Source organism: Pelodiscus sinensis, chromosome 1, assembly GCF_052426305.1.
Source record: "Pelodiscus sinensis isolate ZL-2025 chromosome 1, ASM5242630v1, whole genome shotgun sequence".
Classification (NCBI taxonomy): domain Eukaryota; kingdom Metazoa; phylum Chordata; order Testudines; family Trionychidae; genus Pelodiscus; species Pelodiscus sinensis.
Window position 1 is genome coordinate 215,830,719 of NC_143052.1, and position 22,030 is coordinate 215,852,748.

Genomic DNA, 22,030 nt, shown 5'->3' on the forward strand with positions numbered 1-22,030 from the left:
GGTTGGACACTTGTGTTCCCTATTCCCAGTTAATCAAGTTCAAGGTTAGAGTCAGATCCCCTGGCCAGCAACTCAGGTAATTTCCCCAAAAGGCCTCCATGTCTCAAAACACTCCAATCTTGACCCTAGAGCGAATCTCACTGATTGTTTAAATTAAAGAACCAAATACCTTTACTTATTTTTCCTTTAAATCTGAATGCAAAGAGGTATATGGAGTAGAAAAGGTTCTCAAACACAGAAGTATAATTTCACTTTTATTAGCAGAAAAGAGAACAGGGAATTTCACTCTTTAATCATAAAATTTTCAAGTGGGGCAAGAAAGAAATCTAAGATTTTAAAGTGGTAATATTGTTTCTTCAATGTTATTGTTACCAAAAAGCCCACCATTAATTACACTGCTTCTTGTCTCTGTCTCTCCCCCACCAATGAAGTAATTCACTGTTGTGTTTTTCAGGCTCTCCTCTCTTCATTTGTATTTTAAATGTTTTTTTCCTCCTCTTCCCCCACCATGCCTTTACATCTGCTAGAATCTATGCTTTTATTTAGAGGGTTACACAAGTTTTCTGTATCTCTTACTCTCCCTTATCTAGTCCCTGCACTATATCACTTCTGGGCTAGAGTTGGATGCTGCTCTGTTAGTGAATCCAACAGAGAAGTGAGACACCAGGCAACAAAACAACATTTTCTGCCAACCCAAAACATTACACAGACCAAAATATGCACTGCTTTGAATCATCCAGAGCAGAACTTTCTTTCTTTGGCTAGTCTCTCCATTTTCCAATTTGAATGCATCTTTCCCTTTTCTAACATCTCACTCCCCCATCCCATACATGTCTATGCCATTCTTACATCTAATGCCTTCCAGATGGTACTTCCAAATACAATACACGTTTTTATTTTTTATTTGACAAAGTTTTATGACTAAGCTCATGCACAGTAAATCATGTCCCAGAGAGTTCTCATGACATACTCAAGACCAAGCTTAACTGTTGCCTTTGCATGGATTCTACAGACAGTTACTGAAAATTCCTTCCACATGAAAGATTCAAACTATAGTATATTCACAAAATAAGTGAATCGGTATATCCTGAATCATAGCGACAACATACTTTTGTAAGGACAGACAAGCTCACAAAGAAGATACCAGCAGACTACAATTAAAATAAAAACATTATTTCCAAAAATAATTATGAATATTGTATAAGAACACAAACAAGTTTACCCAGAAAATGGTAGTATTCTCACTTATGCTAGAACAGTGGTTCTCAAACTGTGGGTTGGGACCCCAAAATGGCTCTCAACATCATTTCAATGGGGTTGCCAGGGCTGACTCAGGCTTGCTGGAGCCCTTGGTTGAAGTTCAAGCCCCACTGCCAGAGTTTCCAATGTTGACTGGATGCATTCCTGGACATTTCATCACATGAAAAATCTTTAATTAAAGATTAATCTTTAATTCCTAGAGATTCCAAGCCAATCCTGGATGATTAGCAACCCTACCCATCTGCCCGGGGCCACAGCAGAAGCCCTGGGTGGTTGGGCTCAGGCTACAGGGCCCCTGCCGGGGGGTTGAAACCCTTAGGCTGTGTCTACATTGGCATGATTTTACGCAAAAGCATGCTGCCTGTCTACACTGGCGGAGAGTTCTTGCGCTAGAACACTGACATTCTAATGTTGGAAATCAGTGCTTCTTGTGCAAGAACTATGATGCTCCTGCTCAGGAATAAGCCCTCTTGCGCAATCGTTTTTGCGCAAGATGCCAGTGTAGACAGACAACATGAATTTCTTGCACAAGAAAGTCCGATGGCTAAAATGGCCATCAGAGCTTTCTTGCGCAAGTAGCTTCTACACGGGCACGGATTCTTTTGCGCAAAAGCACATCTCTTGTGCAAAAGCACATTCCAGTGTAGATGCTCTCTTGTGCAGATACTTTAATGCAAAAACTCTTGTGTTAAAAGTATTTGCGCAAAATCTTAGCCTTAGGCTTTGGTCCCCCTCCACCTGGAGTGGAGGGGCTTAGGTGGGCTCGGATTTTGGTCACCCATCTTGGGCTCATGTTGTAATTTTTGTTGTCAGAGGTCGGAGTTCAGTGAAGTTTGAAAATCCTTGTGCTAGAACAATTTGTTACCCAAATGGAATGACAGAAGCATTGCAATAAGTAAGAGACATTTGAAGCCTGTAGTTATCATGACCTAAAGACAAGATATAAATATAAAAAACATGCTATATGCATAGCAAAATCATAAAAGGTAATATAAAGAAAAACTAATTTTAAATTACAGAATAACCCTTGCACCGAAAGACCAGAGGATAATTTAAAAGAAATTCCTACTGCATACAAATATCAGAAAACAGACACAGATATTCATGCCACCTGAGGTTTATGATCACAGACCAAACCAGATAACAGACAATGGTATATATTTTCATTGTTTCCTTGCATTGTTTTATGCACCCTTTTACATACCTGTCCCAGTATTACTGTTACTACAAAGACTTCATCTCATATCTCCCTATATGCAACCATTCACAAAACTCAATCTTACTTATCCTTTCCTCCCATAGCTTGAAAAGTTTACCAGATGAATATTATAGGCAGGCTGGTACCATAGCCCGTTGTTAAGACTGCCCAACAATGTTTTAAGTTGCTTATAATGTTGCCAAAATTTAATCTAGGATATAATTTCCATACTAGTGTCTATCCCAAATTCAATTATTTTTTTAAAATGTCAACCAATACGTTCCAGCCATTTTCAATAATGAGGCTAAGGAAAAATACATTGTTGTGCCCTTGTTAAAAACTCTGACAACCTTTTCTTTGAAAAGTTCTAGGGCAATGATCGGAAACATGTAGCTTGCGGCCCACACAGAGTTTGTCAGGGTAAAGTGCTGGCAGGCCATCAGAACCATTTTCCATGGTTCACTATTCCCAGCCAACAGAAGCTGCAGGAAATGGTGTGGGCTGCCAGGACTTGCTGACTACCACTTCCTGCAGCTCCCAATGACTGGACAGTGACTGTGGACAATGGGAATTGTTGGCAGCAGTTCCTAAGGATGCAAGATAAACAACTTGTCTGGTGGCCCATCAGCAGCTTACCCTGATGAACTGTGTATGGCCCACTGTTCTAAGGTCTGAATGCTTTGGAGCAGGAACTTCAAACGTGGGTGGGGGAGGAGGTGAACTTTGTGTCAAGGATGTGTCTTTTGCCATCCACATGAACATTTGTTTAGATATGGCCAAGTTATAAAACTTTGGAAAAAAAATCTTAGTTTGAATATGCTCAGAAGAGATTTAGATTTTAATTATCCAAAGATTCTATCTGCACTAAACTGGACAATGCCAAGTTCAAATACCTGAACCAAAACCAGGAAGTCTGTTTGCCCTGTGCTCTCAAAGTTGCTCACACACACATGACCCAGGCAGTGAAGAGGAAGCAGCCCGATTCAAATGCAGAGGGTACAAGAGCCAAGGATGCAGGGAAGGCAAAGAGGACAGATTGGGACAAGGAATCTGGGGAAAGAGGGAGAGGGGAGGAGGAGAGAGGGAGAGAAGAGATAGAAACTGAGACTGGGAGTTAAGGATGTGGTGGGGGGAGGGGGTAAGAGAGAGTAGGGCTGAGGGAAGAAAAGATGGGAGAAAACTGCTCTAATGCAAAGCTGGGATGCAAGTGGAGAACTGGAACTGGCTGGGTAAAGATAGGTACAAGAAACTGACACATAGACTGGATGAGAAACCCAGGGAAGGAGATTGGAATTGGGAGACAACAAGAGAGTGGGGAAGGGGAGAAATATTGGATGATGTGCTGGTAGGACTGTTTGGGCTAAGAATCTGAAGACAAGGATCCAGAAGAGTATGGGGGTAAGACTAGGACTTGTGGGACAAGAAGATTGGGATGAGAAGCCTGAGAACTAGAGACTGGGATTGGTTCTATGGGACAGGGATGAAAAGTAGGGATGTTAGATGTTGTGTAATTGAATGGCTGTGTAACCACATAAAATCTTAGCGGTTACACAACTATCCAATAGTCCCCGGTGGCAGGGCCGGCGGCTAGTGTGCTCCTGGCCCCACTTCTGAGGAGCCCCCTGCCACTCCATGCTGCTGCCTCTGTTTAAAGTCCAGCTCCCTGCCACTCTGGGCTGCTGCTTCTGATAAAGAGGCAGCAGCAGAGGGTAGCAGCAGCCCCTGTCTGTGTAGTGTTCCAAGCTCCCCGCAGACAGAGGCTGCTGCTGTGGAGCAGCTTCTGTCCGCAGGGAGCTGGGATCCCCCGACAGACAAGGGCTGCTGCCATGGAGCAGCCTTTGTCCATGGCAAGCCCAGGCTTGCCATGGATAGAGGCTGCTCTGTGGGATGTGGACTGGCCTCAGTCTGAGGGGAGCTTTGGGACCCTCCCTAGACAGAGGATGCTTTGCAGAAGTCTGCTCGGCTCACCCCCCATGCTGCCACCTCTGATAGAGGCAGCAGCAAGGTGGCATCACACAGCAGGTGCTGGGGGGAACTGGCTTTTAAGCTGGCTCCCCCCAACACTGACTCCTCCTTCCCCCACTCCCGCTGTCTCTGTAGGAGGCAACAAATGTGGGGCAGACGGGTCCTCGGAGCTGGCACATGTGAAGAGCTGGGTTGAAAGTCAGCTCCCAGTGTGTATTGGTTCCAGTCTATCTCCCTCATCCTCCACACTGCTGCCTCTCTATCAGAAACAGCACCGTGGGGGTAGCAAGAGAAGGTGGATCCAGTGCTTGTGGGGAGCCAGCTTTTAAGCCTGGGGGAATGCGTGTAGTTGACAAGATTAACTGACAAGTCTAGGCTTATTGGTTAATCATGTAGTCGTATACATGATGACATCTCTAAATGAAATGTCAATGGCTAGAAAAAGGTCAGGACTGGAACATGGGCTGGAAGCGATAGGACAGAGGTCAGGGCTGGCGGAATGGGAAAAAGATTCTATGCCTCCTGCACTTAGAACGCATCCCAAGATTTATTCTCACCATTCCCTCTGAAGTCAGCACATATCTGTAAAACCCACTAGAAAAGTCTCTTATTCCATCACACTGTAATGCACAGAGGACACCACTTACTATTGCTATCAGTTACTTTGTTAGCTCACACAGAAAAGGTTCACGTGGTGAATCTTGAGCAGGGATGGGTAAAGAGGCCTCCGTGGACCGTATCCAGTCCGCCAAGTGAGTTGATCTCACCTGTGACTGCTCTGTCGCACCCTCACCCTCAGGTCAATTAGGACTTGGGAACGAGGGAGTGTGCGAAGTCTCCTCCCCCCGCCAGCTCACACAGAAAAGGTTCAGTAACAAAGTAACAATCAGGGTCTGGGAGCAAGGGAGCATGCAAAGTCTCTCACTATCTACCCCAGCCTGCCAGGAGGGAACCGCGTGCCCCTGCCAGAGCGTGGTGGGACATAAGAGACTTTGTACGCTCTCCTGCCCTCAGGCCTGATTGGCATGGGGGCGGAGAAGCGTGTGAAGTTTCCTCCTCTGGGCAGGGGTGCATGGCACCAGAGGGAACTGCACGTTCCTGGCGGGGTTAGGAGGGAGTGCCAGAGATTATGTTTGCTCCTCCACCCCCAGGGCTTTCCCAGGGGCTGGGAAGGGCCTCCTAAATTAAGGGGCAAGCAAACTAGCTTCCTTTCTTTCCTAATCTTAACTGAAGGAAGGGGCAGGGCCAAGAGACTTCAAGTGCTCCCCTCCCACAGACCCTGATTGGCTTGGGGGTGGGGGAGTGCATGAAGTCTTTATCCTCCTTCTGCCCAATACCCCACCCATTCCAGGGCAGCATGCAACCACTTCAGAACTCGCAAAGTGGCCCCTTTTGAAAAATTATTGCCCACCCCTGATCTAGAGGTTCCAACTCTGCTGGTGACCAATATAGATGGCAATATGATGCCACAGGGTGGAATTTATTTTTCAGTTTGCTTTTTCAAAAATAATAATACATTAAAAAATTGTGCATCTAACAGCTTATTTTTAAAAGAATATTAAGGTTCAGAACTTAGGAGTTCAGAAATGCCAGAATAAAAGTGGCTTTTGTGCAGTAAATAAGGCTTAGTGCCACACACTGAATTCTGAGGAGAAAACAAGAGATTGAGTCGCTGCTTATTAAGTAAGCACTTTCCAATAATGTCTGTAACAGTTTTTTTTGTAATATGTATATAAAATAATTTTCCTTGAAATGCCCATTCTGCAGAAACACATCCGTCAAATATTGAAACAATATCTGATTTATGTATTCATTCAACCTAAAAATATGCAATTATAAAAACAGTTTTGGGGAGGGTTGTTTACGGCAGATCATTGTACAGGCCAGACTCTCTATACAAATGCTGATGAATAAAATTTGAAATAAAACAGATAATAGGAATACATAACAGATCAGTTTCACAGAATATAGAAATACCTTATCAATGATAGTATCAATTTTGCCTTCTTCTACAGACTTCTTTATAGTTTGTGCAGTTTCGGCAACCGATTCAGATATCTTTTTTGTAGCAGCAGTTGCAAAATTGAAGAGATAACCTTTCACAAATGAAAAGAGATTAGAGATTTAAATATTTCTTCATATCCAATTTTTCAGTTATGTTTTCTTTTCTCATTATACATTTTTAGACACCCTGTCTGAAAGTCTTACTTTTAACAAAAGCTCTAAAACAGAATTATGTAAACTGGCTTCTTACTACTCTAGAGGGCGTCTTCGTAGGTGAACCATCCATTTCTATCCTTTTTAAACATTTTTGTCACTATGGGGTAGAACTGTTTAGCTAAAACTTTTTTTTAAACAGATAAGCTATTATACTTTTAAAGCTCCTTTCCATTTATGATACATTGACTTATGAAGAAGCTTACCAAGATTCAGCTGAACTTTGACAAGAGAATTAAAAAACAGTACAATTCCACACTTTTTGAATCAGCAAAATAATTCACAGCATTTCATGAGATGGATACAATGAATACCTGATCAAATAATGAGTACAACATTAAATATCTTTTTAGAAGCTGAATAAAAGTCTGCCTTATTAATTTTTCTGTTTTCCACTTCGCAAACAGTATTTCTTGTGTTTCTAAAAGACTTTAAGCTAACATGACTCCAATCTTTACTTTTCTGAATAGATCAGAATAAGATATTACCTGAAGAGCACAACAGAGTGCTAATGAAACTATTGCTAAATCATATTTTTTACTTTAGGATGGTACTGGAAGGGACAAAGGAGACAAAAAGAGGACTATATGGCTAAACAGTGGCCCTATATTTTTTGCTTTTAAACTTGATAGTGAGGATACAGTGCTTGGAAGGCTAAGAATTAAATGTAAGCCACTAGCCTTAAAATGTGTGACTAACAGTATCTTATTATTGAGGTACTTTGAAATGGCATGGGATTGGTTTCTTCTTTCAGATGTTATGCTTATGGTGCCATGTGAATATCTAGAATGCATTCTAGACAATAATTTAGCAGGTGTAAAGTTTTCTCCAATCTTACTTGTGATTCAATAGATCTGATAACAATAAATTGGTACAATTTAACACTATAATCATATAATGATTGTAGGCAGAAGCAATTTTAGATCTAAATTAAATGGCACATATCAAAAGAGGAATAATTGAGAGTGTGATTTAGAATCCAAGTGACATCACAGGGTAGGAATGAAATATTTTAATCATTCTAGGAAGGTCAAGATAAAAATTCAAAAACTGCTGACTTTCAGAAACAACTGGCACTTCAGGTATTACTAACTCTTTCTGTCAAAAATAATACCAAAACTTTCTTTCCTTTCTAGAACTTCAGGTCCACAAGACCATCTAAATTTCAGGAATATCAACTTAATTCTTTAAAAAAAAACCACACACACACAAAACTGTTACCCTCATTATTATATGCAAAATAGTTGTCTGTTTTGTTTACCCTGACACAAAGAGTTAAGAACAGCAAACAACAACAACAACAACAAAAAAAGAGAGCTAGAATCTGAACCAGATAATATTGACTATTCCAGCTGACTACATTAACTCCACCACACAAAAAATGTTTGGCTCCAACACACACAAAATGCTTAAAGTTTTTAGGAATACTGTCAAACGGATCCCTGACCTTGTTGACGAAAATCACCAAAGAATAATGTCTGCTACTAATTGACATCATCATCTCCTGAGAAATGACACTTATGCTCATGAAAAATCAATAGTCCATCTAATCTTCAAAAAGCCCTACCTACCCCATGAAGATGATCTTTCCAATCATATTCCTATATCTAACCTCCATTCCTAAGAAAAGCTATTTAAAAAGCAATGACAATAAAACTTCAACATATGGTATCTGACAGCACCTTGCGTGCTTTATAATTAGGATTCAAACTGTGATGTGCATCAGAACTATGAGACTTTCCTTGTGACAATGCATGAAAAATAACCTAATGTGACAGTTTTTAATCATGTCATTTATGTACCCCAGGAAGGATGATTAGATATCATGGTATCAATGCAGTATAAGAACCTACTTATATAGCAATCATATTTGTCCTATTTAACATTCCTGAACTGCTATACAGGTTACAAAATAAGTCTATCAAAATGTACTACTGTTCCACTTTTATGAGTGGACATGTCTGGAGTAGACAGCATAGCATTACAAATACATGTATACCTCCCAAAGAACCCAGAAAAGGTTAATGTGCAAATATGTTTCCTGAAAACCTTCACTTGTTGAGTGGCTCTCTATTGTTTTCTTTAGTATCTACATTAGACAGCTCAGAGGGGTAATGAGACACTACAGAGTTCACTGGTAACAATGTACTGACAACACACAGCAGTACATCTCATATGAACAGAAGAATGGCCATATTGGGTCAGACCATTGGTCCATCTGGCCCAGAGATTCTCAACTTCATTTGAGAAGTTTGAGAAGCTGGATCACTATCCTCCCCTTTTCATCAAAGATTCTTGACCCTTCAATTGTTAAAATTGGATAAAGCCTCAGGCTTTTGATAATGGCTTAGAAAAAGACATAGAATCAATGGATGCATAGGAAATACACGGCTCTTACGATGTTGTGTGCAATCAGAACACACCTCACTCCTTGTGTCCTTGCTTTAAGCATGTGTCATTTCTGTAATACCATTAGGAAAAAAACTATGCAGACAAAAACCAGCAGAATCTGGCAACCCTGTGTATAAGCAATGGTAAACAAATGTCTCGTAGACCACACACAGAACTCCAATGGGCTGCATGTGGCCCTCAAGCCAGAGGTTGCCCACCATTGACAGACAACCTCTGTCTGAGGGAAACACCTTATTTATTATTTGTAACAAAACTCACTGTAACTGAAAAGATTACAGAAAATACTGTTAAAATATTTTCAGTTTGTTTTTACTGTGGAGAGCAAATTTATATAGTAAATCTTTCAGAACAACAGTGGAAATAGACACATTTGAAAAGTAGGGAAATGTGCCACTAGAATTTTGGGGTTAGGCTTGCATCCAAAACTACATTTAAAAAATTGTGTCAAAATTTCAAATTTGATGGTGCCCCTTGAACAGTGCACAGCAACATCACAGAACTGTTAAGAACACATGCTTCACATATATTCTATTCTCTAGTTTTTATAACTAAGTTATCAACATAAAAAAATACGGAAACTTGTAATTAAAACTATAGAAAGGAACTTCATGTTCAGCTTCCAACTTTATTTGCATGGGCATCTTTTGAAAGTTCCATGTAGGTTGAATGAAATAAAGGAGAGGCCCAAGTTTGTGAAATACCACATGTTAGCTGATACATATCATAAACTTATGCCAGAATTACACCACAGAATGTAATACATACATAATTTGCAAAGCCTAGGCAAGTGAAATAAATTATTGGAGTCTTGAAAGCTGAAGAGCCCTGGACCTTGTCTTCACTTGTGTAGGTGGGAGAGGGGAGGAGAGGTTTTAAATTAAGTCAGCTAACATTACTTGAAATACCAGTTGGCAGTTAGCATAGACTGTGCAGCACCTTTAATATTGTTTCCTGCTGATATTATAAACCACACTCCTGAACTAAGTGCAGATATTTTACTAATAACTGTTTCATTTAAGGCAGTGAGGTTTAACTTAATTATATTGGTAAAATCTGAAGCATCTGTACTAGTAAACAGGTGACTTTGCAGTATAGCTTATTCTGCTTTCTTAATGGTAAGTTACCCAAGTAAAAGGGAATTTTATATCTGTATTACTGTATCAACACTTCCAGGGGTTGTACCAGTTTACTTAAAGTGATATAATTTTTGTGTACAGATAAACTCAGAGACAGTGATCTGACCTTATTTCTTTATTAAGATATTTACTATTTTCACAACGCTGCTGGAAGTTCTCCCAGCCCCAGACTGAAAGAGCAGCTGTATTGCTCTCTCCAAACACCTTTAAAGCGTATGTCTACACTACAGAGAAGATCGAAGCTGCCACTGTCGATCTTCCAAGGTTTAAATTAGTGAGTCTCGTGAAGACATGCTAATTCGAATTTACAGGGGCTCTCCAGTCGATGTGGATAGTTCTGTTTCCACATAGAATAAGGGAAGTACAAGAGAGAGGGTTCTCCATTTGACTTCCTGAAGTGTGGACAGCACCACAAGTCGAGTTAAGATACTTCTACTTCAGCTACACAATTAATGTAGCTGAAGTTGTATATCTTAATTTGATATTATCCCATAATGAGGCATACCCCAAAAGCTTTAACTTGTGCTAGGAAGCTACTCTGGGTGACTCAGGGTGTAAAGGCAGCAGGGCAACTTCCACGGGATGAGTATTCAACAATGTGTCATGGTTGGCTGGGGGTGTGTCAGGGAGAGATGAGATCAATGCGGGCGAAATGGATCAGCATCTGAGGGGAAATTCGTTGTCCGAACTGAAGGAGCCGGTCGGTATCAGTATGTGCGTGTGTGTGTGATTATGGAGGAAAACAGCGGTGGAGCCTGTCAGTGCGGGGGGCCTCAACTCAGGGATGTCAGTGGGCGGGAAGGGGCGCAGCGCGTTCAGGGGATGAGGCTGGCATGTGCGCAGCGGGGTGGGGGCGAGCACCAGTTTAGGGGCAAGAGGGGACGAGAGGGCTGGGGGGGGTGGTGGCTGCCGCGCCGGGAAGTCCCTACAGAGCAGCGGCCCCGCAGCCGGGGAAGAGGCGGTTCCCGCTGCCGGCCTTGGGTAGGACACTCACTGCCGAATCCCTTGGCCTGGCTTAGGAGCGGGTCCTGATCCACCTGCAGCTCCACCTGTTCCTGGCTCCGCACGGCCGGGTCCTCGTCGGCGTCTCCGGCTTCGCTCCGCTCCTCGGGGCTGCTGCTCTCAACGGGCGGCGGCTTCTCCTCCTCGCCCGCCCGCTCCAGCCCGAACCAGGTGCCCAGTCCCCGCAGCATCCCGCAGGAGGTGGCCTTGGCCACTCGCGGTGCCGGTTACCGGCCTCCGCAGCCGTGCCCAACGGCTCTAACCGAAGCGGCCAGGAGTGACAACAACAGCGTATCCGGAAACCAGCGTCTTCCGTGTCGGGTTACGTCACTTCCGTGGGTCACCAGAAACAGAGAGAGAGAGAGAGACACTCTATACCCGCTCTCGCTTTCTTCCCCGGGGAGGAGACAGGAAGAGGCGGGGGCAGACCGAGTGAGTGAGGGCAGCTTCAGATGAGGGGGCGGCAAAAGAAGGGGGCGCAAGTGGGGGGATTTGGGATACAGGAGTTTCCTGCTCTCCCCAGAGTTTTTCCTTGTGGGATTGTTCATTAAAGCCTGGCAAGTGCATGTGCAAATATTGCAGCCTCGCTGTTTCTGGAAGGCAGGGATGGAAGGGGGGGGGGAATTCCACCATGACAGAGAACTGAGAAGTAAACATAAAGGGCAGAGGTAGTAACAGAATCATATCCCTACGTGATACAGGAGAATGTTTAAAATTCATAAAAAGCATCGATTGCGGGGGTGGGGAACCTTTTTTAGGTCTGGGCAACTGATCCACAGAAAAATCAGTTAGGCGCTGCACACAAGTGAGAAACAAAATCACCCACCCCTCCCCAGCATGGGCTCTCCAATGCTGGAGGGAGCCCCAAGCCTCAGGAGCAGGAGCCAGGCAAGAGAGCAGCTGCATCCAGCCCCCAGGGTCTTAAATTCCCCACTTCGCATCTATGATATATATAAAATAACATTAACAAAAATAAACTAATTCCTGAACAATCCACAGAACTGGAAAGAGTTTATTGTGCCCTGTCTTTTAGAGCTCAATTCTGCTTTGTGCTTGGAGTAGGGATGTAAATGGTTATTTCCTATTTTATTTCCTGTTTTCCAGTACCTCAAACCAGGAACAGTTGCATCATGTGTCTACTAATGCTTAAAGACTTTGCAACCTTATTAGATTTAAATTTCATTCCTTTTCAAAATGAGATTCTGATCAATGAAATCAATAGGACACTGCAAAGATGCAATGGTTCAACTACATGAATTTAGCTGTATGATCAGGGCTTACATACCAATGCAGGGAGTTGTGACTAACATCTGTGTGCTAACATCATCTACCTCCATTGTCTGTATCCTTCACATTCTTTAGCAGAAATTCCCAAGGGATTGGAAAATGGAGAAAACATAGGATTTATTAGTAATTTAAATATTATGGAAACTTTTGAAAACACTAGCAATGTTATGGTAAAAACAGTGGGCTTTTAGAGCTACAGATGGTGAGATTTTCAAAGTCAACATTTTTTAAAAGTATAGCTAGTGGCCTTGTCACAGAAAATGCTCATATTAAAATGCATCTATTATTATCATCAGCAGCAGTTTAATGTGAAAAAAGTGCCCCAGGTCCCAGGAACAATTTTTCTAGTGGGGGTGCTGAGAACCACTGAGCCAAACTGTAAATCCTGTATATAATGGAAACTACTTTAAGCCAGGGGGTGTTGCAACCGGCAAACCTCCCACCCCCTAACTCCTAGATCCAGCAACCTATGCCTAAACCTGTATGGGGCGATGGAGATAAATGTCTATGCACCAAGCGTCGCAGGTTGGTATCTGCAGATCAAGTAAAAATATCTGAGCAAAAATGCCTGCGAGGCAGAGCGGGTGCGTGTGTGCGAAGGGCACCGTTTGCAGCGAGTATTCACCAGCAACCGTCTGGCGGACAGACCCTTCTCCTTCCCCAGCGAGCCCTCCTCCCTCCTCCGACCTAGGGGCCTGCTTGGGGTAGGGTTCAGCTCTGGCTGCGTCGCGGGTTCCCTCTGGCGGCTGCCCGGAGACTCCCTCCCGCCTGCGGCTGGGGAAGAAGAACCTGCAACAGCCGCTGATACGCAGCCCGCGCTCAGGTAACTCTGCCTCCGCCTGCGCGGCCTCCGGGGACCGGCTGCGGCAAAGGCTCCCCGGGCCGGGCGGAGTCCCCCGGGGGCGGTGCTGCTTTCAGGCGCCCTGGTGCTAGAGCAGCAGCGGCGGCGGCGGGTTTGGGCTCCTTCCTCTCGCCGCTGGCGGGGGCGGGGGGTCTGTCACCGCGCTCGGGCTCGCCCAGGGGCGGGCTGAAGTCCCGAGGGCAGTGGGGTGACACGAGGGAGCCGGGGTGTTCGCTCCTGCCCCTTCAGCCGGGCAGCATCGGCCGTGTTGTTTGTCTGCACGTGAATCGCCGGGGCCGTCTACTGAGTGAGCCGTGCCAGCTCCTAGCCCCCTCCCCTGTAAACGCCCCGGCACCACGCCAGTCTTGCCAGGCACAGGAGTAAACACGGAACCCTCTGCTAGTCACCCCCCTGCCAGCCTATTGCCTGGTAGCACACTAGGGAAGTGACCCATGGCTGAAAGTTTAACTGGCAGTATGCCTAGAGGAGGAAGCTTATTCAACATCATCGTTAAACTTCTGATAGAGATCCTGTTCTGCTATTTGATAGGGTTGAAAGCCATTTGGGTCTACCTACATGAGCAAGGGAGCCCTTTTCAGCACTAACTGAAGCCAGGAAATGTGTTGTGGTTAGATACTGTCAGCAACATATATTTTCCTAGAGTAGATGAGGCCTTTAGCTCCCTTACTCCTCCTTGTGCTCTTCTTAATATTTGTTCATATTTAGACATCTTGAAGTTGTACATTAGATGCAGTGAAGCTTGAGAACTCCTAAATGAGTCTTAATTTGGTGAATATTTATTTGCTTTCACATTTCCTTTGGCATTGTTATTGAGTTGAAATCTGTAAATAGCCCTCAGCAGAATAGGTCATATACTATATAAGCCACGTCCCTGACCAGAAAGGTATTTGGACCTAGATCTGATCTGTGCCCTGAGTGTCAGGAGGTACTTATAAACCCTGCACACAGAAAACTACAAGCCTCCACTTTTTGTTGTTAATAAATTTGCTAAAACTAAGGTATGAGAATGAAGTCCCATTAACAGAAATAAAGTATTGAAATACACCCAGTCATTGGGCTGGAAGCGGCACTAGCCAACCACTTTAACCATTCATTTAAAAAAAGTTCCTGAAATCCTTTTGACACCAAACATTACTTCACAACCCCAGCAGCAGGGACTGAAGCCTGAGATTGCCCAAGCCTCACTGTAGGGTGGAGGGTGGGGGCGGAGAAGGAGGAGTGAGCCTGAGCCCACTGCTCAGGGCAAGGGGGCCAAAGCCTTTGAGCTTTGGGACTTCTGCTGTCCAAGGCTGAAGTCCTTAGGCTTTGGTTTCAGCCCTGGGCTCCAATGAGTTTAAGCCATCCCTGGTGACCCCATTCAAAGGGGGTCACAACTAGGGATGTAATAACCTATAACCAATAAACAAAAGTTTATAAGTTAATGCTATAGACTACATGCATTTCCCTCTTCCCCCTCTCCCTGCCAGTAAATTTTTTAGCAGTCTGGCTCAGTCCTGACTTGCGATCGGTCTGGGACCTACCCCTACTGCCGCTCTGCATTTAAAATGTATTAGGAGCTGGATGGGCAGGCAGACTAGATCATGCTGGGTCCGGGACCTATCCCAGTTTCAGCTCTGCATTTCAAGTGTATGAAGAGCCCGATGGGCAGGCAGCCCGGCTCAATTCCAACTCGTGTCGGGTCCAGGAGCTTAGAGCCACCCTAAACAGGGACTGCTGCCACCCTGTGCTGTTGCCTCTTTCTCAGAAGCAGCAGCACAAGGCAACAGGCATCCAGTCCGCAAGGGGAGCTGGTTTTTAAACTGGCTCCCACCTGGCACCCTGCACTGCTGCCTCTGATACAGTGGCTGCTGGTCCCACTCCTGGGGACTATAGAATAGTCAACTAACTGATAAAATTTCATTAGGTTACTCGACTATTCAATTAACCGATATTTAACATCCCTAGTCACAATCCACTTAGGGGACCTGACCTACTGTTGAGAACCGCTGTATTAATTCATTTTCAGTAAAAAGCTGCAGGTTTGAGATACAATCCTGCAAACTCTTACTCACAAAAATAACCTGTGTTAATAGAAGCAGTTAATCCTGAGTAAAGTTAGTCACAGGTATATTTACATAATGGCAACCTACTACCTTCAGTGTTTTTTGTTTTGTTTCACTTTCCTAGCTAATTTTTGTCAAATCTTTTCTCTGTTCACCTGAGAGTCATGAGATCTTTGGAAATAAATCTTTCATTTATACAAATGAAATCATGAACCACTAAATGCTTCTAATTTGGCTTTTAAAAATGAAAGTAAAAGACTACTGCCCAGAGAGAACTGCTTAGTCATGTCAAGCATGTGAGTCAAAAGAGAAAATGAAACTGCTTGAATAGCTCCTCATAGAAGCGTGGCTGCCACTTACAAAAGCATTTGTGGCCTGTCAGGTCCCTTTAAATTTTTTCATTCTATTGTAAGGCTGTTCATGTGAACTCGTGGGTAACATGAAGTCCTACTCAAATTAATTTGAGATTTTTAATTGACTTCACTGGGAGCAAGATGAGTGTTCATGCCCCTACAAACTGTTAGGGTATGTCTACACTACCCCGCTAGTTCGAACTAGCGGGGGTAATGTAGTCATCCGCAGTTGCAAATGAAGCCCGGGTTTTGAATTTCCCGGGCTTCATTTGCACGAAGCCGGCCGGCGCCATTTTTAAATGCCGGCTAGTTCAGTCCCCGTGCTGCGCGGCTACACGCGGCACGGGGTCCGAAGTAGCCGGCATTTAAAAATGGTGCCGGCCGGCTTCATGCAAATGAAGCCCGGGAAATTCAAATCCCGGGCTTCATTTGCAACTGCGGATGACTACATTACCCCCGCTAGTTCGAACTAGCGGGGTAGTGTAGACATACCCTTAGGGAGGTGAATAGTCCTGTTGAACTAAACAGGACTACTCACTTGCCTACAGTTGTTGACATTCATAAGTGTTTAACATTTCCAAAATAGTATTTTTTCTCCCAGAGAGAGCGATGAATATTGCAGCAGTTGGAGGAGGAATCAAAATGCAAATAGATGGGACCAAAATCTTAAAAATAAATAACAAATAAGAAACTCCCTCAAAGTGGTAGGAGTAGTAGGAAAATTAGTAATAATATGGATTATTTTCCCTTTTTTGTATGGGACAAAACTTGTAAATTCTGCAAGTCTTTGAACTGTAGAACCTATGAAGTTCTAAATGATTTTTCTGGATACTACTAGAGTTTGAAAAAACATACATGATTGCCAGTTGCAAGGAAGATATATTCAATAACTAGCATTAACCATTCATTTTAAATAGTTCCTAGATTCCAAAATCTTCCAAGTGAGAGCCAGTGTAATCTGTTTTCTTAAGTCGGTAGAAGGAGAACGCTAGTGCCTTTGCTCATAGCTTTCTCAAGGATCAACTGACTGATAAGACTGGGGTCTATTTTGTTGCTGCTGTCAGAAGGTGGAAAGAAGTGAAGATGAAAAGAATTTGTTTAGTTTCACCTTGTAGATGATTTGGAAAGTTATGATGAGCACAGACAATAGAGATGTTAATGGAAGGAGGAAGACCCCACACAACAAATGGATTCAAAGAAATGAGAAGGGTATTAGATATTCCTGCTCCCCCTGTGGCAGCAACCAGAAGACTGTGGAAGGTGTAGAATATCAGAGATCCTCCCCTCTTTTTTTTAGGAGCATCAGAGGCTATAGTAGAACATCAGAGTTACAAACACCAGAGTTATGAACTGACCAGTCAATCTGCATACCTCATTTGGAGTTGGAAGTATTCAGTCAGGCAGCAGCAAAGACAAAACAGAATAAATAAAAAATGAATCTACTAAAAAAAGAGGGAAAACTTAACTAAAAGACTTGACAAGGTAAGGACATTGCTTCTGTGCTTGTTTCATTTAAATTAATATGGTTAAAAACAGAATTTTTCTTCTGCATAGTAAAATTTCAAAGCTGTATTAAGTCATTGTTCATTTGTAAACTTTTGAAAGAACCAAACTAAGAGATTGGGCAAAAAATGGCAAATGAAATATAATGTTGGTAAATGTAAAGTACAGGCAGTCCCCAGGTTACATCAGTCTGACTTAAGTTGGACTCCTAGTTACGAACGGGGGGGGGGACCCCCGCTAGTGCGGGGTGCCTCCCCCACTGTCGCCGTCTCTGGCGGCGCGGGGGACGCTTCCCCCCAGCAGACCAGGGAGACGCGGAGCTAGCGCCCCCCCCAGCAGACTAGGGAGACGCGGAGGGGCTTTTGTCGCCATGGAGGACGCGGGCGGCGGGACTGCGGCACGTCTCGGCGGTCCCGCCACCCACGTCCTCCGCGGCGAGAAAAGCCGCTCCGCATCTCCCTGGTCCGCTGGGGGGAGGTGCAGCTAGTGCACCCCCCCCAGCAGACAAGGCTTTTCTTGCCGCAGAGAATGCAGGCGGTGGGACCGCCAAGACGCGCCGTGGTCCTGCCGCCCTCGTCCTCTGCAGCGAGAAAAGACGCTCCGTGTCTCCCTGGTCTGCTGGGGGGGGAGGGGCGCAGCTAGTGCGCTCCCTCCCCCAGCAGACCAGGCTTTTCTCGCCACAGAGGACGCGGGCGGCGGGACTGCGGCCCCTGTCCTCCGCGGCGAGAAAAGCCACTCCGCGTCTCCCTGGTCTGCTGGGGGGGGGGGACGCCCCCCCGAGCAGGTCAGGCTTTTCTCACCGACGCCTGAGGCAGAGCTGCTCTGCCCCGGGCTTCCTGGAATCAGCCGCTGATCAGTTTCAGCAGCGGCTGACTTGGGAACACCTGAAGCAGAGCAGCTGGGGTGCTGCCGGGTTGGTCCAGTAGCACCGAGGAGCGGCGCTGCGGGACCAACCCAGCAGCACCCCAGCTGCTCTGCCCCAGGCATGTCTGATTCAGCCGCTGCTGGTCAGTTTCAACAGTGGCTGAATCTGGACGCCAGTTCCGACTTACATACAAATTCATCTTAAGAACAAACCTACGGTCCCTATCTTGTACGTAACCCGGGGACTGCCTGTAATGCACATTGGAAAAAATAATCCCAACAATACATACAATATAATGGGGACTAATACAGCTACAATTACTTAAGAGAGAGATCTTGGAGTTGTTGTGGATAGTTCTCTGAAAACATCCACTCAATGTGCAGCGGCAGTCAAAAGAGCAAACAGAATGTTAGGAATCATTAAAAAAGGTATAGAGAGTAAGACAGAACATTTTATTGCCTCCACATAAAAACATGATACACCCACATCTTGAATATTACATACAGATGTGGTTGCCTCATCTCAAAAAAGATCTATTTTTTGCACTGGAAGAGGTTCAGAAAAGGGCAACAAAAATTATTAGGGGTTTGGAATAGCTCCCATATGACGAAAGAATAAAAATACTTGGACTTTTCATTTTAGAAAAGAGGAGACTAAGGGGGGAATATGATAGAGGTCTATAAAATCATGACTGGTGTGGAAAAAGTGAATTAGGAAAAGTTATTTACTTATTCCCACAATATAAGAACTGGGGGGTTACCAAATGAAATTAATAGGCAGCAGGTTTAAAACAAAAGGAAGTTTTTCTTCACTCAACGTGCAGCCAACCTGTGGAACTTCTTGCCAGAGAATGTTGTGGAGACTAGGGGTATGTCTACACTTGCACCCTAGTTCGAACTAGGGATGCAGATGTAGGCGACAGAAATTGCTAATGAAGCGGGGATTTAAATATCCCACGCTTCATTAGTATGATCTCGCCGGCAAGTTACTCTGCTCAACAGCTGTTTCGAAAGTGAAAGTGCGCACCGGGACGCGTTAGTTCGAACCAAACCCCTTGGTTTGAACTAACGCCTCCTCATTCGAACCAAGGCATTTGGTTTGAACTAACGTGCACTTTCACTTTCAAAACAGCTGTTGAGCGGAGTAATGCACTGGCGAGATCATGCTAATGAAGCACGGGATATTTAAATCCCTGCTTCATTAGCAATTTCGATCGCCTACATTTGCATTCCTAGTTCGAACTAGGGTGCAAGTGTAGATGTACCCTAAGACTTTATCAAAGTTCAAAAAAGAGCTAGATAGATTCATGAAGGTTAGGTCCATCAATGGCTATTAGCCAGGATGGGTAGGAATGATATCACTAGCCTCTGTTTGTCTGGAAATGGGTTACAGGGGAGGGATCACGTCATGATTACCTGTTGTATTCCCTCCCTCTGGGGCATCTGGTATTGGCCACTGTCGGCAGACAAAATACTGGGCTAGATGGACCTTTGGTCTGACCCAGTATATCCTTTCTTATGTTTTCCTTGCAGCTCACTGGTCAAGGGCGAATTTTGTGTCATCTTCTGGCAGTACGTATCAATTAATTTTTTCAAGCCCTTGTTTTAATATTGCTACAATAATGACATTTTATCTGATGGAGTGCCTTTGTAGTTTTGCGAATAAGCTCCATAACCAGGTATACATTCTACTGTATGTACTCTAAAGTATTCATAATGTTATTAGAAATCTGTATGCAAACATCCACGTAGGTTAAAGTATGTGACATTCTTTTAAAATATTTTGTGCATTTTAAAATTGCCACATACAAGGCAAATTTCAAAATTTACAAGTGTTTGTGGTCTACATAAAAGCCAGCTGTTATTATTGATATTTATTTATTTACATTGTTGCACTTTGTTGATTGGTCATCTCCAGAAGATTAGAAGAGACATTGCTTAGCAGTAAACCAACTCCCCTTATGGTGATCAGCAACAGGGGAATGATGTGTTTTGGCTAAGGGGGAACCCTGGCAGAAGTAGGAGGGATAAAGGAATGGGGGGACCTGAAAAGAGAAAATGTAATTGCAGTACATTTGTGTGTGTGTATAGTAAAATTGATTTAACTACTTTTTCAAATGAGTGCAGTTTTTGAAATTTCATACAAGTTGCTGTAATTGGATGGACTCAGAAGCCTGAACACCATTGATACCAGTGGGGCTCTGTAGGCAAGTAGGGGTCAGGCTTTGTTATTGGAACTGTTTTCAAGTTTTACACTGTTTCTTGTGAATGTAGTACTGTAGTTGTGTTCATAGCAAGTAGGGATGTTAACATGGATTTATGTGTGTAAACGTGTATCTGCTGAAATTTTCAGCCGTTACATGTTTACACACAGGGGAGGGGAGGAATGAAGGTGGGAGCTGGTGCTTGCTGAGAGCCAGCAGGCTCTCTCATAAGCACTGGCTCATGTTTCCCTCCCTCCTGCTGCCTCTGTATTATAGGCGGGGGGGGGGGGGGGGAGGCAGTCGGCTTGGCGGGAGCCCGTACGCACAGGGAGCCGGCTTCTAAGCTGGCTCTCCGTGTGTACTGGCTCCTGCCTGCTTGTCTGCCCGCCCTCCCCTGCACAGCTGCTTCTCTATGAGAGGCAGCAGTATGGAGATGTGTGTGGGGAGGCGGGGGGAGGGCGAGGTGGCTTCATGAGAACCAGTGCTCGGGGAGGAGCAGACTTTTAAACTGGCTCCCCATGAGCACTGGCTTCCCCCCCACTGCCTCTGTGGGAGTCACGGGGGAGGTAACCATCGGGTAACCATTTTCTCTTATGGCCCTGCTATAAGTCACCCCAGTATACATCCATTCCACACTAAAGTCATTGATGCTGGTAGGAACTGATGCGTTATAGGTCCTCCCATTCCCTGCTTTTAAGTCGTACAACCCCCTCTCCCAATTTGCACAAATGGAAGTCAGCCTTGGGAAAAAAATTCCCCACTTAAAGTTGTGCTATAAGTCCAAGTTTTTTGGAACGTATCTTGGACTTATAGCAAAGACAGCCTGTACATAGTCACATCCCCATTAGCAAGTGAGATTGCCACTAAAAATGGGGATTTTTAAAAATGCAAATTGTTCAGAACCAGAAAATTACTATCGCATCATGACTTCCCTTCAGGGTGGATTGATGTAAATCAAGGCAATTTATTAGGGACGTTGAATTTAGATTAATTAACTAATTGAATAGTCAATGGGATTTCTATTGACTATTCGATTAGTTTACAAGGGCACCCCTGCCTTTGAACTGTAGCAAGAGCTTTCCAGACTCCTGTTGCAGTTGAAAAGTGGAAGTCCTGCAGAGAGCAGGAGACCAGTGGGGGACTCTCCTGCTGGCCCTGAGCTCCCTGCAGTGCCTCAGCCTTTGAAATGTACAAGAGCCCTGGCTGGACTCTTGTACATTTCAAAAGGAAGCCCCACAGGGACCAGAGGGCTTCTGCTTTTGAAATATACAAGAGCCATGGTGGGGCTTTTGTACATTTCAAAAGCAGAGTCACAGCAGAAGTGGCACGAGCCGAGATTGCTTCAGTCCCTGCTTGTGCTGTTTCCCATTGTGCCTCTACCTTCCCTCTCTTGCTTTTAAATTGGCTTCCCCCAGCATGGGCTCCTACTTCCCCCTTTGCTGCCTCTCTCTGATAAAGGCAACGGCGGGGAAGCGACTAGTCACATCACTAGTCGACTGTCTGATAAGCTTCTGCTTATTGGATAGTTGATCAGTTGCTTACATCCCTAATTTAAATAATTGAGTTAAATCATGATTGAGAAAATAAGTACGTAATGGGGTTCCCTTGGAAAAACTGAGTTATCCTGCAGTAAAATAAAGAATAGACTTATGGCATCACCATTATGGTCTGTGACCATGTTGTTTCAAAATAAGAGGCATGTATTATCTAATATTTAATAAAATA

General features: G+C 44.3%; 2 protein-coding genes across 6 annotated transcripts in view; one reads left to right on the plus strand and one right to left on the minus strand.

The window, feature by feature from the left end:
* Positions 1-11,530, minus strand: part of SYAP1 (synapse associated protein 1) — a 31,626-nt gene extending 20,096 nt beyond the window's left edge. The window contains exons 1-2 of the mRNA XM_075914210.2: positions 11,183-11,530; positions 6,401-6,519 (exon numbers count right to left, since the gene is read on the minus strand). Coding sequence (XP_075770325.1) covers positions 6,401-6,519; positions 11,183-11,381 — 318 coding nt within the window. The 5' untranslated portion in view covers positions 11,382-11,530. The remainder of the gene's footprint in view (positions 1-6,400; positions 6,520-11,182) is intronic.
* Positions 11,531-12,951: 1,421 nt separating this feature from the next.
* The window catches only part of CTPS2 (CTP synthase 2), a 165,363-nt gene continuing 156,284 nt past the window's right edge, over positions 12,952-22,030 (plus strand). The window contains exons 1-3 of one of the 5 annotated variants that reach the window (XM_075914146.2): positions 12,952-13,300; positions 17,032-17,216; positions 19,635-19,673. The gene's annotated coding sequence lies outside the window, so the exon portion shown is untranslated. The remainder of the gene's footprint in view (positions 13,301-17,031; positions 17,217-19,634; positions 19,674-22,030) is intronic. The other 4 variants (XM_075914186.2, XM_075914154.2, XM_075914179.2 and 1 more) reach the window with 4 other exon arrangements.